Source organism: Mus pahari, chromosome 6 (genome assembly GCF_900095145.1).
Source record: "Mus pahari chromosome 6, PAHARI_EIJ_v1.1, whole genome shotgun sequence".
Classification (NCBI taxonomy): Eukaryota; Metazoa; Chordata; class Mammalia; order Rodentia; family Muridae; genus Mus; species Mus pahari.
This window is the reverse complement of record NC_034595.1, coordinates 38,557,991-38,574,434: the sequence shown is the minus strand read 5'-3', so window position 1 is coordinate 38,574,434 and position 16,444 is coordinate 38,557,991. Positions and strand designations below refer to the sequence as shown.

General features: G+C 39.1%; 1 protein-coding gene across 1 annotated transcript in view; it reads left to right on the top strand.

Moving 5' to 3' along the window:
• The window catches only part of Haus6 (HAUS augmin like complex subunit 6), a 38,227-nt gene that overhangs the window by 6,232 nt on the left and 15,551 nt on the right, over window positions 1–16,444 (top strand). Inside the window, exons 3-11 of the mRNA XM_021200150.2 lie at window positions 1,045–1,123; window positions 2,546–2,678; window positions 3,825–3,969; window positions 5,742–5,807; window positions 6,254–6,302; window positions 7,457–7,627; window positions 11,829–12,022; window positions 12,336–12,462; window positions 13,494–13,596. Coding sequence (XP_021055809.1) covers window positions 1,045–1,123; window positions 2,546–2,678; window positions 3,825–3,969; window positions 5,742–5,807; window positions 6,254–6,302; window positions 7,457–7,627; window positions 11,829–12,022; window positions 12,336–12,462; window positions 13,494–13,596 — 1,067 coding nt within the window. The remainder of the gene's footprint in view (window positions 1–1,044; window positions 1,124–2,545; window positions 2,679–3,824; window positions 3,970–5,741; window positions 5,808–6,253; window positions 6,303–7,456; window positions 7,628–11,828; window positions 12,023–12,335; window positions 12,463–13,493; window positions 13,597–16,444) is intronic.

Below are 16,444 nucleotides of genomic sequence, written 5' to 3'. Positions count from 1 at the left end.
TGCTCTTAACTGCTGATCCATCTCTCCAGCCCTACCCTATATATTCTAAAGTACAAACAAAGTAATTGTTTTTTGACAGCTAGGGACTCTATGTAGCCCTGATTGATCTTGAACTCTCAGAGATGCTCCTGCCTCTTCCTCCTTACTTCAGGGATTAAAGATATGCACTATCATATTGTGCTCAAAGCGTGATTCTTTAAATAAGTATACAAAAAAAATTATTGAGGGAGTAATAGGGAAATTGTAAAGTGCCCCCCCCCCTTTTTTTTCCATAGCTAGGGTCTCACTATTGACCCTTGCTGGCCTGGTTGTCTATGTAGATTTTGCAATCATAGAGTTTTCCACATGCCAACCCCCCCTCCCTCCCCCGTGCTAGGATTAAAAGCTTGCACCAAGACTGCCTTATTTTTTGGCAAATCTCTATAATATATAATAATTTGTAATAAACTGAACTGCTTATAAATGCTGACCTAAGAAAAAGAACTGTTTTCTCATAGGCTGATTTCTTTAGCCATGACCAAGGCATGAGTCTAGGAATACTAGTTTAATTTGTTTTGCTTTAATGTTTCTACTGTGGGGAACAAATTTGATGTTTTTTAAATTGTGCTAAGTTTGTATTTTGGGAGGTGTGGTGGTTTGAATAGGAATGGCCCCCATGAATTCATGTGACAATGCTTGGCCATAGGGAATGTCACTATTATAGTAGGTATGGCCTTATTGGAGGAGGTGTGGCCTTGTTAGAGGAGTGTGTCACTGTGAAGGTGGAGCTTGAGGTGTTAAATGGTCAAGCTACATGTGAAGGCCCCCCCCCCCCCCACTTCTGCCTGTAGATGAAGATGTAGAACTTTTAGGCTCCTCTAGCCCCCATGTCAGCCTGCACACTGCCATGCTTCCCTTTTGATAATGAACCAAGGAAATTGTAAGCCAGCTCCAACTAAAAGCATTCCTTTATATGAGTTGCCTTGGTCATGGTGTCTCTTTACAGCAATAAAATCCAAGCTAAGACAGAAGTGTTCATTAATCTGCTGTTCTTATCTTTTCAAGAGATTGCTGGCCTCCATTTGACCAAAAACTTGACATGGAATTCCGGAAACATTGCTGTGAATGGTTAAAAGAGATTTCTGTAAGTATTTCCTTTGTAAAATAGAAGATGCAGATTTGAAGAACTTCATGCATGCCTGTAATCTCAGGGCTTGAGAGGCAGAGAGAGGCCAGAGGCGCCATCCAGATTAAGGCTCACCTGGTCTTTGAAGTGTGTTCTAGGCCAGCCAGGGTGATAGTGAGGCTGTCTTATAAAAATAAACACAACACACAAAAGTATCCCTCAGGCTGAGGATGGAGTTCAGTGGTAGGACACTTGCCTACACTGTGTGAGCCTTGTGTTCCACCACCCTAGTAAAACCATCTAATCAAACCAAGAACAGCTAACTACTAAACTATGTTAATTCTTTTCAAAAACTGAAATGTGTGAGTGTGTCTAGGCCCGTGGTTGATTTTGGATGTCTAACTTGATTATACTTTTCTTTTGTTTTTTTGAGAAAGGTTTCTCTGTGTAGCCCTGGCTATACTGCAACAGGCTCTGTAGACCAGGCTGGCCTTGGACTCAAGATTGGCCTGCCTTTGGCTCCCAAGTGCTTGGATTAAAGGTGTGGGCCACCATGCCTGTCCAAAGCTGGTTCTCTTTCTGAACTTAGAGCCTGCCTGCCTGCTATTGCCTGTCTAGCTAGCTAAGTTGCCACCAGAAAAAAATTGATTCTGTTTCACAGAGTGCTGGGTTTATAAGTAGATGCCATGCCTGTCTGGCTTCTCTTTGGATTCTGGGAATTTTAACACATCCTCTCGCTTATGTGATAAGTACTTTATCTACTGAGCTATCTCCCCAGCCTTCAAAGTATAGCTCTAGCTGGCCTGGGATTGATATGTAGATCAGGCTGGTCTTGAGCTCCTAGAGATCTTTCTACCTGTCTCTGCCTCAGTGCTCAGTTTAAAAGCCTGTGCCACCTTTCACAGCAATTAATGACTTTATTTCTCTCCCTAAGTGCTAGGATTATAACTAACACTCTAACCAACTTTCTTAGGTTTGAAAAATGGTAGGAGTGGACTGGAGGTACTAACTAGCTGAAACTTTGTTTTCTATTTTCCATGCCTCTATGGAAATCGGATTTTTCCAAGCCACTGCTATGAAGGATTGATGGTTCACTGTCCTACAGTGAAGATCTGACAAGTGGCTTCTATTGCAGGATTATCATATGATGGGCTGGAAAGATGGCTCAGTGGTTTAGAGCACTGGCTACTCTTTCAGAGGACCAAGGTTTGATTCCTAGCACCCACATAACCATAGCAGCAGCTCACAAACTCTAGTTCCAGTAAACTCCAGTTCTAGGGGATCTGATGCTTCTGCTGGCCATAGCTGTTAGTGTGTGCATCTATCTGTACACAGGCATACATACAAAGCTTCTGCACAAATAAATAATGAAATTAAAAATGAGCGATTAATACTGTGACAGGTACTGTTGATTGAATCATCTTTTGTCGTCTTTCCTAGGCTGAATGTGGAATTAGTTTTCCTCAAGTTGTTGGCTCATTGCTTATGTCTCCTGGTGGCCCTAAGTTTATTCATCTGATGTATCATTTTGCAAGATATGTTGCAATTAAATATATTAAAACAAAATCTAACAGTAAGTTTATTTATACTTTCTTTATTTTTATTCTTAAATTGTTATTGTTCATAATTTTAAAATCAAGATCAAAATGAGGTAAGCCATTCATTTGCCTGAAAAAGCATCTGGTTAATATTATACTCATCTATGACTGGAAACCTCACAATGAGCCTGTTAATATTTGTGTTACTTTATTATGTTCTGGTGCAGAGTTTGGAGTACATTTTCTATAGGAAGGTCAACTGAGTATTTTAGCCTTTATTACTTCCCTCTGTTTTGTTTTTACACTTCACAAATAGAGAAGCTGCAAGCATGGTGGCACGTGCCTGTAATCCCGACACCTGGAGGCTATCTCCCCAGCTTCCAGAGTGTAGCTCTAGCTGGCTTGGAGTTGGTTTGTAGATTCAGAAATGGTTACACAGACCTGTAATTTAAGCCCTAGAAGGTTCAGGCAGGCTGCTCAAGTTGATAGCCAGTTTTATTGCGTAGTGAGTTTAGGCCTCCTTCATGAGTCTCTTCATAGGAGACCATGTCTGGTGTTGTGATGCATACATTTAATTCTAACATTTGGGAGGCTGAGTCAGGAAGATTGCTAGTTTGAGGTCAGCCTGGGCTACAGTGTAAATTTCAGACTAGCTTGGACTCATAGTGAGACTGTCTAAAACACTACTCAAACCAAACAAAAAAATGAAGAAAACTCATAAATGAGACTTTAGCCCTGATTTTGGATCATTGGGTCTCAGCTCACAGAACTTTCTTTTTAGAACTGCTTTTTATTATACCTAACAAATACCCTAATTTATTTACCCAGCATACAGCTGAGATTTCCAATATTTAGAAGACTTCTGAATTCAGCGAATTTTCTTCAACTAGTTAGACATTGTGGAGGTTTCTGTGCAGCATTCTGGGATGTGGATAAGTTTTTCTAGGTGTAGTGTAGGGACCGAGGCTGAGAGAATATCCTATCCTTATTGTTGATCTGTGTTCATAATAAGATATAGATAAAAACCTGACCTCAGATATGACTATGAATTCATTGTCATTCATCCTCACTAATAAAGTGAAGAGTTGCTTGAAAATAGTGGCATACATTTTATTTGATTTTCATTTCTCCTGTATGACAATCTCATGGTGACATTTTCTGTGATCTTGCCTTCTGTATAGATTCTCTACATTTTGCAGAAACATTTAATGTAAAGCCACAAGATATGCACAAGTGCCTTGCCAGAAGCCATGTAGCACGTAACAGATTTTTACAGATTTTGCAAAGAGAACATTATGTTATGCAAAAATACCAGGAAAATGCACAGTAAGTAATATTTTAAAGTTAGAAAATTATTTCCTTTTTGAGTAAATATCACCAATATAAATATGACCAGAAATAATCTATGCCTACTTCAAAATCTTGGATATTAATATTGCATTTTTAACTATATAATTTTTTTTTGTTTGTTTGTTTTTTTTCGGTTTTTTTCAAGACAGGGTTTCTCTGTATAGCCCTGGCTGTCCTGGAACTCACTTTGTAGACCAGGCTGGCCTTGAACTCAGAAATCTGCCTGCCTCTGCCTCCCAAGTGCTGGGATTAAAGGCATGCACCACCACACCCGGCTAATTTTTAAAATTATTTTTATTTTATGTTTATGGGTGCTTTGGTTGAACATATGTCTGTACACCAGAGGAACCTGCTGCTCACAGAGGCCAGAAGAGGGTATTGATTCTCTTGGAAGAGGAGTTATAGACAGTTGTGAGCCACATGGGTGCTGGGAATTGAACCAGAGAGCTTGAGGGGAAGCAAGTGCTCTTCAGTGCTTAGCCATCTCTCTAGCCCTAGAATTATAGTTTTGGATTCTAATTGTCCTGATTATAGTTTGAATTTTTTTGGTCTGGATATTCATTTTGTAACTTTTGTATTTAATATTTATTTCATAGTTTTAGTAGATATTTCATACCTTCCAACAAATATTCTATATTTTAGTCATTTTATAGTAGACTACTGCATGTAGTGAGAATTCTGGAATTTTGGTTTCTTTAAAAAAAAAAAAACAGAAATATTACAACAATTTGCTTTCATTTTAATCCCAGGTTGAGACTATGGGGTTACTTTGGACTGTCGGCAGTGGCTGACTATGATTTACCTGGTGCTCTAGCAGAAGTGTGCTTCTGCCAGCTACAGATAGTTTCTGTGGTTGTGTGCTGTTTGGAATTATGGCTATATAGACGATAGGGCCCCTGAGATGGTGGGGTTGGTGATTGTTATCGTTGTCATTCTCTCTCTCCTTCCATTCTCTCATTCTTTATCTCCTCTCCAGTGATAGGGGGTGAAACTGGAGGGATAAACGGTGGGAAAATGAGGAACCCACAAAGTAGCAAAGCCAGCTTCAACTGTGTGTATATGTATGTATGTATGTATGAATGCATCTATGTATGTATATGTATATGTATATATATATATATATATGTATATATATGTATATATATATATGTTCATGTGTATCTATCATCTATCTATCTATCTATCTATCTATCTATCTATCTATCTATCTATCTATCTGTTTTTGGTTAATTGAGAGGGTCTCACTGTGAAGTCCTGGCTGACCTGACCCTTGCCGCATATATCAGCCTTGGACATGTGTTCCTCTTGCTTCTACTTCCCAACTATTACAAGCATGTGGCATGATCCAGTTCATAGTGTTTTATCTACTCAACGTATCATTATTGATTTTTTTTTTTTCCCTGTGTATATTGTTGTCACAACATGAAATGGGACAGTCAAGACTGTCAAGAATTTGGTTGAATCTTTACTTTTACATGGAAAAATAAGCACGTATTGTGTGTATGTGCTTCATACTGTGTCAGTGGAAGTCAGGGCAAGTTTTGGAAGTTGTTTCTCATCTGCTGTATGGTCTGGGTATTGAACTCAGGGGCTCGGGCTTGGAGGCTAGTGCTTTACCCCTCTGAAGCATCTTGCTTCAAGTCCCTTCAATTTTTACTGTTAAAACACAGTAAAGATAAGAAAATAAAAGAAACAAGAGGGGCATACCAGTTAGTTGTAATAATGTTCTTTTCTGTTGTTTCTTACAGTCTGTCTGTCAAGCAAATACGAAATGCAAGATCAGAATGCATGAGTCTACAGAACCAAATTAAAAGGCAAGTGACTTTTAGAGCTGGAATAGACTTTATATAAAGTTTAAATTTTGAATTTTACAAGTGATGAGTACTAAAAATAGAAGTAGAATATGTCATTACTTGTTCATGCTAGGACTAGAACATTTTTCCCTCACTTTTAATAAAGTTCTAAAAATTATTATTGTACTGTTTGAGTTCTTTGTTTTTGAAACAGATCTCGCTATGTTTGTAGCCCTGGATGGTTTGGCACTTTATATAGATCATGATACATTGAACTGATAAGAGATCTGCCTGCGCCTGCCTACTGAGCTTCAGATTAAAGGCTTGTACCACCACGCTCAGTTGACAGCTGGAGATGTACTATTTTTTAACTGAAATGCCTTTGTAGTTTGTAGACCAATTGGTTTCTTAGATGTAAAATTACCATTTGAATTTTTTATGAGTAAATCATTTAATTTTTTTATTAGAATGGAGCCATATGATGACAAGAGTAATATACAAGAGAAGATTCAAAAGGTGAGACTTTTTTTTTATTAATAGCAGGGGATATGTTTATTGTGAATGGCTCTGTAGGGTATCAATGTTTGCATTTTTCTAGATCAGTATATTTCAGATCCTGATAATGTAATTCTAAGTGAGACACAGCAACAAAGAACATACATAATAACTTTAGTTCTATTTAAAAATATAGATTACATATATACATAGCCACACATGGGAGATAAAATGTTAACCGTAGGGCATTGATGGAAAGGTTTGCTTTTTTTGTGTTTTTCTAATTTCTCTGTAATGAATCTATAGCATATGAGGGCAGAATGTTATGTAAAAAACATAGGAAAGAGCAGAAGAGATGGCTCAGTGGTTAAGAGCATTGACTGCTTTTCCGGAAGACCTATGTTTGGTTCGTAGCTTCTCACAATCATGTGTAACTCCTGTCCCAGGAAACCTGATGTCCTGTTTTGGTCTTAGCTAGCAGTGTGTGAATCTGGTATATAGGCATACATGAAGACAAAAGATTCATACACATAAAACAATAATAAAGTGTTAAAAAATGAAATTGAAAAAAATATTATTTTAAAAAACACTCCATTGCTTTTAAGGGACACCAAGTCCATAGTGTGTACACCCACTTTTCCTTTGCTTTGAAAAGGAAGCATGTGGCTTTCTCGCTTGCTCTTGTTAGTTTTTTTCTGATTGAATCCTACCTATTTATTTCATCTTTTATTTGTTTTGTTTTGTCTTGCTTTCTCCCCTCCCCTTCCCTCTCCTCCCCTCGGCATTTAATTTTTTCATTTTTGAGCTTTCCATGTTTTGGAACGATAGAATAAGGATTTCAAAGTTTGATTGGAAATTATATAAGCTGTATTCTTCCTAAGAAGTTCTTTAGCTCAACTGTGATGGTACAAGCCTTTAATCTTAGCACTCGAGAGGCAGGGACAGAGGGGCAGAGGGGCAGAGGGGCAGAGGTAGAGAGGCAGAGGCAGGCTGATCTTAGGAGTTAGAGGTTAGTGTTGTCTAAGCCATTTCTTTGCCAGCCGAGGTTACTTAGTGATGCACTTACTTAATTTTCTCATCAGCTGTATTTCATTATTAGGGGATAAATACGCCAAAATTTTCTTAGTATAGGCATATGTTATGTGTGGATTTTATATTTTGTTTTGTGTTTGAAGGTTCGGTCTTTGTGGGCTTCGGTGAATGAGACACTCGTGGTTGTGGAAAAGGAGAGAGACGTTATTAGTTCGCTCTTTGGCTTTGTCAACCAGTATGTTTTGGATGGAGCTAATGTTGCTGTTAATATTCCAAGGCTCTTACTTGACAGACTTGAGGAGCAGATATGTCAGGTAAGTTTTGCTGTAAAGGGAACATGTGAAAACACCGTCACTGCTTTTTATATTGTCTATCATCTTAGCGATTTCCCACACATGCTTCAAGCATTTGTATTCGCCATTAATCTCTAGTGGACTCTTCCTAGAGGGCCTGTCAGAGGTGTGTGCGTTGGTATCCATTTGCTTTTGTCATCTCTTCTACCTTGTACAGTTTCCTATAGTATAGAAAGGTTAACATTGCTTAGTATGAAGATAGTACTGTATTGATTCTTTACATTTTATTTGTGTGTGAGTACACTCATGCCATGGTATGTATTTAGAGGTCAGAGAACAATTTATGGGAGTCTGTTTTCTTCTTCATGTGTGTTACGGGGCAGAACTCAGTTTGCCAGACTTGGTGACAATTGTCTTTATCCACTGAGCCATTTCAACTCTTTGTATTAGTCCTTTATATATTTCCCCCTGCCTTAGCCTCCTCAGTGCTGAGATTGTAGGCTCCATCTTTGTGTTTCTTTCTTTCTTTGTTTTTTCTTATGACTGAATCAACTATGTAGTGTTGGCAGGTCTAAATCTGGATTTATAGACTAGGCCTACCTCTGCCTTCTGAGTTCTGGGATTAAAGGGGTGCTCCACCACACTTGGATTCTAGAAGGCCTTTTTATAAAGTCTGTATGTTCTGGCTTTTTCTTATTTATTTTTAAGCAGAGTGTGACGGGGCACTCTTCATTCACGAACCTTGCTGAGTTACTTTACAAGTCTTCTTTTGGAAGGCTTCTGCTCTTCAGTACTTGACTTTGGAAAACAAGCCATGGGGGAGATTTTCCTAAATTGTTTCCCTTACCCTTTTTGTCTCACTTTCATCTTGACACTCTTAAGTAGTCCTTGTGAATGCTTTACCTCCGTTAGCTCTGTGATGGCAATACCTCAGTTTTCCTTGTGGGTTTTCAGAGTGCTGGCCCTAGTTTTTTCTTCTCATCCCTCTCTCCGCAATCTAAATTTTCCGTGTTTGTTTTTGTTTTTGTTGTTGTTTTGAGACAGGGTCTGATCTTTCTATGTAGCCTTGGCTGTGCTGGAACTTGCTACAGGCTGACCTCAAACTCACATAGATTGGCCTGCCTTTGTTTCACAAGTGCCGTGATTTTAATAGCTTCCCATCAGTAATTTTATTTATTTTATTTTTCAAACAGATTCTCATTGTATGTTTCTGAACAGCCTGGAACTAGCATCATAAACCAGGTTGACCTTTGAATTCACAGAGATCCACTTGCCTCAGCCTCCTGAGTGTTGAGACTAAAGACATACACCATAACATCTGGTCCCTATACAGTGTTACTAAACTGGTATTTCAAGCCTTTCTTCTTTAACCAAAGCACCCTCTACCTTCATTTCTATCTTCATTTGGAACATTTAATTGTATGGCTTACTTACTTTTTCCTTAGTATGCACAGTTTACTTGGTACACACATATCAGGTATGGACTGTAGTATATAGAAGGTACATAGATAAAATATTTTGTGAAGAGATTTCACTTTAAGATACATTATATGTGCATCAAATTCACAGTATATAACAGTAAAAGATGTATGAATTCAGATTCCTATAGGGTGTAGGCAGGTAACAGAAAAGACATAAATTGGGCTGGTGAGATGGCTCAGTTGGTAAGAGCACCCGACTGCTCTTCAGAAGGTCCAGAGTTCAAATCCCAGCAACCACATGGTGGCTCACAACCATCTGTAACAAGATCTGACGCCCTCTTCTGGAGTGTCTGAAGACAGCTACAGTGTACTTAAATATAATAAATAAATAAATCTTAAAAAAAAAAAAAGAAAGAAAAGACATAAATTATGTATAAGAATACAGATAAGGCAGGAAGTGATGTCTTTAGAGAAAATCACTATTAATATTTTTTTGTTTTGTTTTGTTTGAGATACTGTCTCCTTGTTTTAGCTCTGTAGCTCTGGCAGGCTTAGAAGTAACTATGTAAACTAGGCTGGCCTTGAACTCATAGTGATGCGCCTGTCTTTGTCTTCTGAGTGCTGGGATCAAAGGTGTGTTTTTTGAGACAGGGTCTCTTACTGGGACCTGGGGCTTGCTAATAGGGTAGGAAAAAAATCTAGGGATCTTCCTGTCTCTACTTTGCCAGTGCTGGGATTATATGTACATGCCACCATATTCAGTTTTTATGTGGGTAATTGTAGGGCAGCGGGTGTGGGGGAATAAAGGGATGGGAGAAAACACGTGTCCCACAGAGTTCCCGCTAGAGTCCCAGTTCTCTGGGCAGGCAGATGGGGGAGGACTTTTGTATGCTTTCCACTCGGCCTTGGGTGTCTGGCTGTGGGAAGCCACGGACCCCAGCCTGTGGGGGGTGGACAGGGGGCAGTCCAAGGTCCCTGGGCCTCACGAAGGCCAGAGATAACAGGTTCTCAGTCTTGGGCATCCCAGACTCCACTGGACACAGAAGAGCTGAGAACAAAGTGGGGACTCTGTGGGTGGCTTGGCTAGCCTCGGGGCCAAAGAGAGGAGAGGGCAGGGAGAGAGGAGGTGCTGGGTGGTTCCCACGCAGGTGAGAGTCTTTGGTCTGGTCTGTGGCTAGATCACAGGAAGGCCTTCCAGCGGGTTAGACACGGAAAGCCTATCCTGTCATTCGTGCTTGAATGGCAGGCCTTGATGAGCAGAGATAGTCTATGGTTTTAGAGCTTTATTATAGAAAGACAAGAGAAAGAAAGTAAGTAAAAGAAAGTGAGGGGCCGGCCATGGCCATGTGGAGAGAAGGGGGGGAAGGGAGGGTGAAAAGGAGATCTAGAGATGAGAGTAAGAATGGTGAGAGCTAAAGAAATGGGGGGAGGGGGGTCAAGCAGCCCCTTTTATAGTGGGCTAGGGTATCTTGTTGCAGGGTAGCTGTGGGGGGGAGAATACCTGACTATTGTCAGGTAACTGTGCGGGCAGAGTCTAGCCAGAGTGCCGGGAGCTTAGGGGGGGGGGGGCTTTGTCTGTGTGACTGATAGTCATAGTTATGGAGTTGGGGGCTCTGTGGTGTCAGGCACCTGGACACCTGTCTTTGGGAACATGGCTTACTGTTCCATCCCTTGTAGTTTCCTACTGGGTCTCCGGAGCAAGCTTCGTTCAACCAAAAAAACCAAACCAAACCAAAAAAACCAGGCTGCCTTTCACGGTCCCACAACTCCCCCTTTTACTTTTTCCTGGTCCCACAGGTAACGGGGGCCTCTTGCTTTACTTTACTTGTGCAGACACTGTATGAGGGCTGAGTACTCTCATCGGCCCATGCCTCTTTGCTTTGTTCTTTGTTTGTTTGTTTGTTTGTTTGTTTTTTTTTTGGTTTGTTTGTATTAGGATAGATGGCATGTGTAACTTGTTAAATAAATTTGTCACTTGATAGAGCAGGCAGATCTCTGAGTGCAGGGCCAGCTTGGTTGACATATTAAGTTATAGATCAGCTGGGCTACATAGTAAGAACCTGTCTCAAAGAAAAAAAAAAAAAACAGTGGTTTTTTTTTTTTTTGCTTTGTTTTCAAATCTGCTCTTTATATTTAGGCTATTAAAAGATTGGCCAGGCGTTGTGGCACACACCTTTAATCCCAGCACTCGGCAGAGGCAGGTAGATTTCTGAGTTCGAGGCCAGCCTGGTCTACAAAGTGAGTTCCAGGACAGCCAGGGCTATACAGAGAAACCCTGTCTCGAAAAAAACCAACAAAACAAAACAAAACAAGAAAAGATTGATTTACTTTTATATGAGTGCTTACCTCTGTGTATGTGTGTTTGTGTGTGTATGTATGTGTGCCACATGTGTACTGGTATTCATAGATGGGCAGAAGAGGGCTGTATCTGTTAGAAGACAATTGTAAGCTTTTGTAACTAAACATGGAGCACCAAATGATTTTAACTAACTGCTGAACATCTCTCCAGCCCCTCTTTTTCTTTTATTTATTTATTTATTTATTTATTTATTTATTTATTTATCTATTTTTTACTAAATTTTTACCCTTTTATATGATCTAAGAGTAATGTGTGAATTCTTTGACAGTTTTTATAGGATTGAAATTAGGACATAGTTTTATGTTTGGGTGATTATTGATTTTTTTTCTCCCCACGCTTTCTTAAGGTAATGCTATAATAGTAAAAGACATCAATATATAAGTTTATTCCCATAAGAACATACCGATCTTTGCTTTTTCTCCCCCCACTTCTGAATCTTTAGTTGCAGATAGGAAATGTTTATGAGGCTGGAAAATTGAACCTCTTAACAATTATTCAGTTGTTAAATGAAGTCTTGAAAATAATGAAATACGAACACTCTAAGGCTGGCCAAGCAAGATTGACAGTAGACCTCCACTACCTTGAAAAAGAAACCAAATTTCAGAGGGAAAGATTATCATATATGAAGCATATGAGGTACATAGAACACTCTTTTGTTTATTATACTATGTGATTGGTAGTGTGGTTTTCTCAGCAGAAGTATTAAATTCTTCAACTTTGGTGAATAAGTTAAGACATACTGATATTTAAGTGGAGTAGTAGGTATATGATTGCTTTTTGTTTTAAAAGGAGAAAAAGTGTATTTTAAGTTCTGAAGAGTCACTTGTTAAATTTATATGTAATCTAATGGTTAATCTTTGTTAATCCTTCTCTGCCCTAGTACTGTTGTCTTAAATTATGCTATATTTCTATTTGTCCTTCAAATACAGTATTTCTTATGATATCACAGGCATAAAGTAAAAGAGACCGTCACTGCAGTAAGACAGTCTATTGTTGACAAGGAGGGAAAGTGGCATATGAAGTGGAAAGGCTTTCTTGGCGTGTCTCCTTCCAGACTAATTAAAGACGGGCCTGCAGTAAGTAACAGACTTGTGTTTTGGAGAAGACATTAATTTTCTGCAATTCTGTCTTTAAGTTTTAACAATCTTTTAATTTATAATGCTACAGTAACTTAGAAATGTGAGTGTATCTATGTGTGTGTGTACATATGTGTGTATACATATTATATATACTTCATTGTATATATTGTGTGTATGATGGGGTGGGGTAGCACACACGTGCCATGGTGCATGTGATTGATTTTTATGGAGTCTATTTTTTCCTTCAACCTGTGTTCTTGGCAAGTGTTACTACCTGTTGAGCCAGCTCATTGCCCAAGTTATTTTTTTTTGTTTTGAGACAGTTTCTTGTATCCCAGATTTGCCTTAAACTTGATATGTAGTCTATGATGAATATGAACTGCTGATTTTCCTGCATCTGCTCCCAGATGTTAGGATTGTAACACTTTGCCACCATGCTTGGGCCTAATGGCTTTTTAGAGACAGGTACCTGTTGTGTAGATATGTATGTATGCTAGGCTGATCTGGAATGTATGTAGCTGAAGCACTAGGATTATAGGTATGTGTTACTGTGCAGTTGAACTGTTTAAAGATGTAATAATTTCATAATAGTTTTTCATCAAGCTGCTGTCATCTATAGTTATTCATTTTACATTCAGAGGCTAAAAAGAATACTATTAAGTAAAATTTGAAACATGCAAATATGGTATTTTATTTAAAAAAAAATGTTTGCAGGGGCTGAAGAAGTGGTTTATCAGGTAAGCCCATTGGCTGCTCTTCCAAGAAGACTAGGATTTAATTCCTAGCCCACATGGTGGCTCATAACCAGGTAAAACGCAATCCTAAGGTATCTGACGCCATCTTCTGGCTTCTGTGGGAAACCAGGCACACATATAGTATACAGATGCATATGCAGGCAAAACATAATACATACAAATAGTCACAGGATAAATGTTTGGTAATTTATTGTTAGGGAGAAAATTCACTTGTAGATGATTATGGTTGTTTGTGCATGTGTTTATTTAATATTGTGAATTCTGTGTTTTAAGGCTGTAGATCTTTTGCCTCCCATGTCTCCTCTTTCGTTCGATCCTGTGTCAGAGGAAGTATATGCAAAGAGTATACTTTTTAAGTATCCTGCTTCACTTCCAGGTTGGTAAGCCCCCTCTACTTCCTCTTAGAGACAGTATCTCATTGTGAAGCATTGACTGAGCTAGAACTTGCTGTGTAGATCAGGCTGGCCTGGAACTCCAAGCTGTTCTCCTGCCTCTGCCTCCTGAGTGCTGGGTGTACAGGCCTGCACTACTGCCCACGGCTTATTTCTCAACTTATAGGTTATTTATATTTTTCAATTATTTTTTACATTTATGTGTATGCAAGTTTATGTGTATGTGCATGTACACACGATGGTCCATGTGTAGAGGTCACAGGACAACCTGGTTCTTGCCTTTTACCAAGTGGTACCGTAGGATCAGACATAGATAATCAGGCAAGGTGGCAAGTGCCTTTACCTGCTTTCTAGTTATTTGTATTGTGAAGTACAGACATACATACGTATGTATATATAATTATATATAATTATCTATCACTTGCAAAAATTGAATGCTTCAGCCTATCTGAGGGCTGGGATGAAAGATGTGAGCCGCCAAACCTGGCATTCACTTAGTATTGAACAGTAGTTTGCTTGGGTTGACAGATCTTTAGGACTTTGATGGTTAAGCCTGGGTTCTTGCCTTCTATTAGCAGAGACACATTTCATTGTTATTCATTTGTACATAATTAGGTTATAATTTGGTTGCTTATAAGATTTCTTTTTTATATTATGTAGGTTTATTGGGGCACTCCTAAATGTAGATTTGTTCTTAACTGTTTGGATTATGTATATGTGTATTCTAGAAGCTCATTATTTTCAGAGTTCAAGAGTTTGTTTTCCTGTGTCTCCTCTAATATTGCCTGTCTTTAGTTTTTAAAAATAATTCATGTGTGCACACACAGGCATGTGCATGAACTTGTGTGTGAGGATGCCCATGGAGGCCTGTAGAGGTGTCAAATACAGAGCTAGAGTTACATTTGTGAGCTGCCTGATGTAGGTGCTGGGAGCCAAACTCTTGTAAAAGCAGTAAGTACTTTTAACTACTGAACTATCTCCAGTTTCATCTTTCATTCTAAAATTCTTTCCTTCTAAACTTCTATTAGGATTCTGTTTTGTGATTGTTACCCATTTTGTTTTAGGGGTTGTCTAACTTGTACCCCAGGGTAGCCTCAAACTTGAAATTCTCTTTTCTTAGCCTCAGAAGTGCTGAGATTACAGTTGTGTGGCACCATGAATGCCTCTTCCATTTATGTTAAGTTCTCATTTGTAATACAGATTCTTATATTCTTGGGCTTTGTTAATTGTAGTTGAACCAATTTAAACTTATCCCCGTCCAGCTTACAAATGAGCGAGACTCAGACTGTGGTTATATTATTTGCTTTGACATATTTAATTATGGGGGGTGATCCCTAATCTACTTTCTTAACTGCTGGACTGCCTACTGTACCAGCAGTGTGCCCCAAATACTTGCTGTTCCTCCCGGTCATGTGCTCGTGGTCCATATCCTCTCATGGTGGCTTCCTCTTCTTTTCTGTGCTCTTCTCCCCTCTACCTGTGCCCCCCAACCAGGTAACCGAAAACCTGCCTACCTCTAGTAATCTCTCTAGTAAGCCATTTTTATTCAACCAGTAGTTTTGTTTTGTTTTGTTTTTTTGGTTTTTCGAGGCAGGGTTTTTCCGTTTAGCCCTGGCTGTCCTGGAACTCACTCTGTAGACCAGGCTGGCCTCAAACTCAGAAATCCACCTGCCTCTGCCTCCCAAGTACTGGGATTAAAGGCATGCGCCATCACCGCCCGGTTCTGCCAGTAGTTTTAAATTAAGAGGCAAAGTTTGCACTTGGGATACAGAATTTAACATTACAATATATAACAACAGACCAAACCTCAACAGTTAATGACTGTTTCCCTTAGATCTCTTTTATAGCTTACTATTTTGGTTAATGTGTCTTTTTAACCTATTTTAACACTTAGTATTCATTATTGTTTACTTTGAGAAGCCAAATTTGTTGTCCTTTTCTTCCCTTCTTTTTTTTTCATTTTTGATTAATTTAGTGTGTATGCACATGTGCACATGCACGCATACTACAGTTCATTTGTGGAGGAGAGCTTACAGGAGTTGGTTCTATCCTTCTGTGAAGTATGGCCTGGAGTTGGAGATGGAAATTAGGTTTTTAATCAGCAAATACATTTCCTGCTGAATTGTCTTATTAGCCTGGTCTTTGTAAACTGGCTGAGTTGACCTTGAACTTCTGGTTTGTTTGTTTGTTTTTTTTTTTGGTTTTTCGAGACAGGGTTTCTCTGTATAGCCCTGGCTGTCCTAGAACTCACTCTGTAGACCAGGCTGGCCTGGAACTCAGAAATCCGCCTGCCTCTGCCTCCCAAGTGCTGGGATTAAAGGTGAGCGCCACCACGCCCGGCTCCTGACCTTGAACTTCTGATCTTCCTACTTCCATCTCCCAAGTAATTAGATTACAGGCATGAGTATGTTGTAGGCAGTCACTGTCAACTGAGTTATGTCCCCAAACTGAGAAGTCATATTTATTTTCAATACTGCTTCTTTTTATAGTCTAATCTTGTATTTTTGTTTCTCTCTTCTTGTTCATACTTTTTAATTATACCTTTTTCATTTTCTTGCCTTTTATTTTTTTGTATCTTAGGTATTTTAGGTGTGTGTTCTTGCTGATTCTCATGGTTGTTTGCTTCTTACTGAAATACTTGGTTGTAGTTTCACCTTTAGTGAGTCTCTCCACGTGGAGGAGCCCATGCTGGCCTGGAACTCGTTATGTAGCATAAGCCAATCAGCTTGCTTTGCTTTGTTTCTCTTCTCTTCTCTTCTCTTCTCTTCTCTTCTCTTCTCTTCTCTTCTCTTCTCTTCTCTTCTCTTCTCTTCTCTTCTCTTCTCTTCTCTT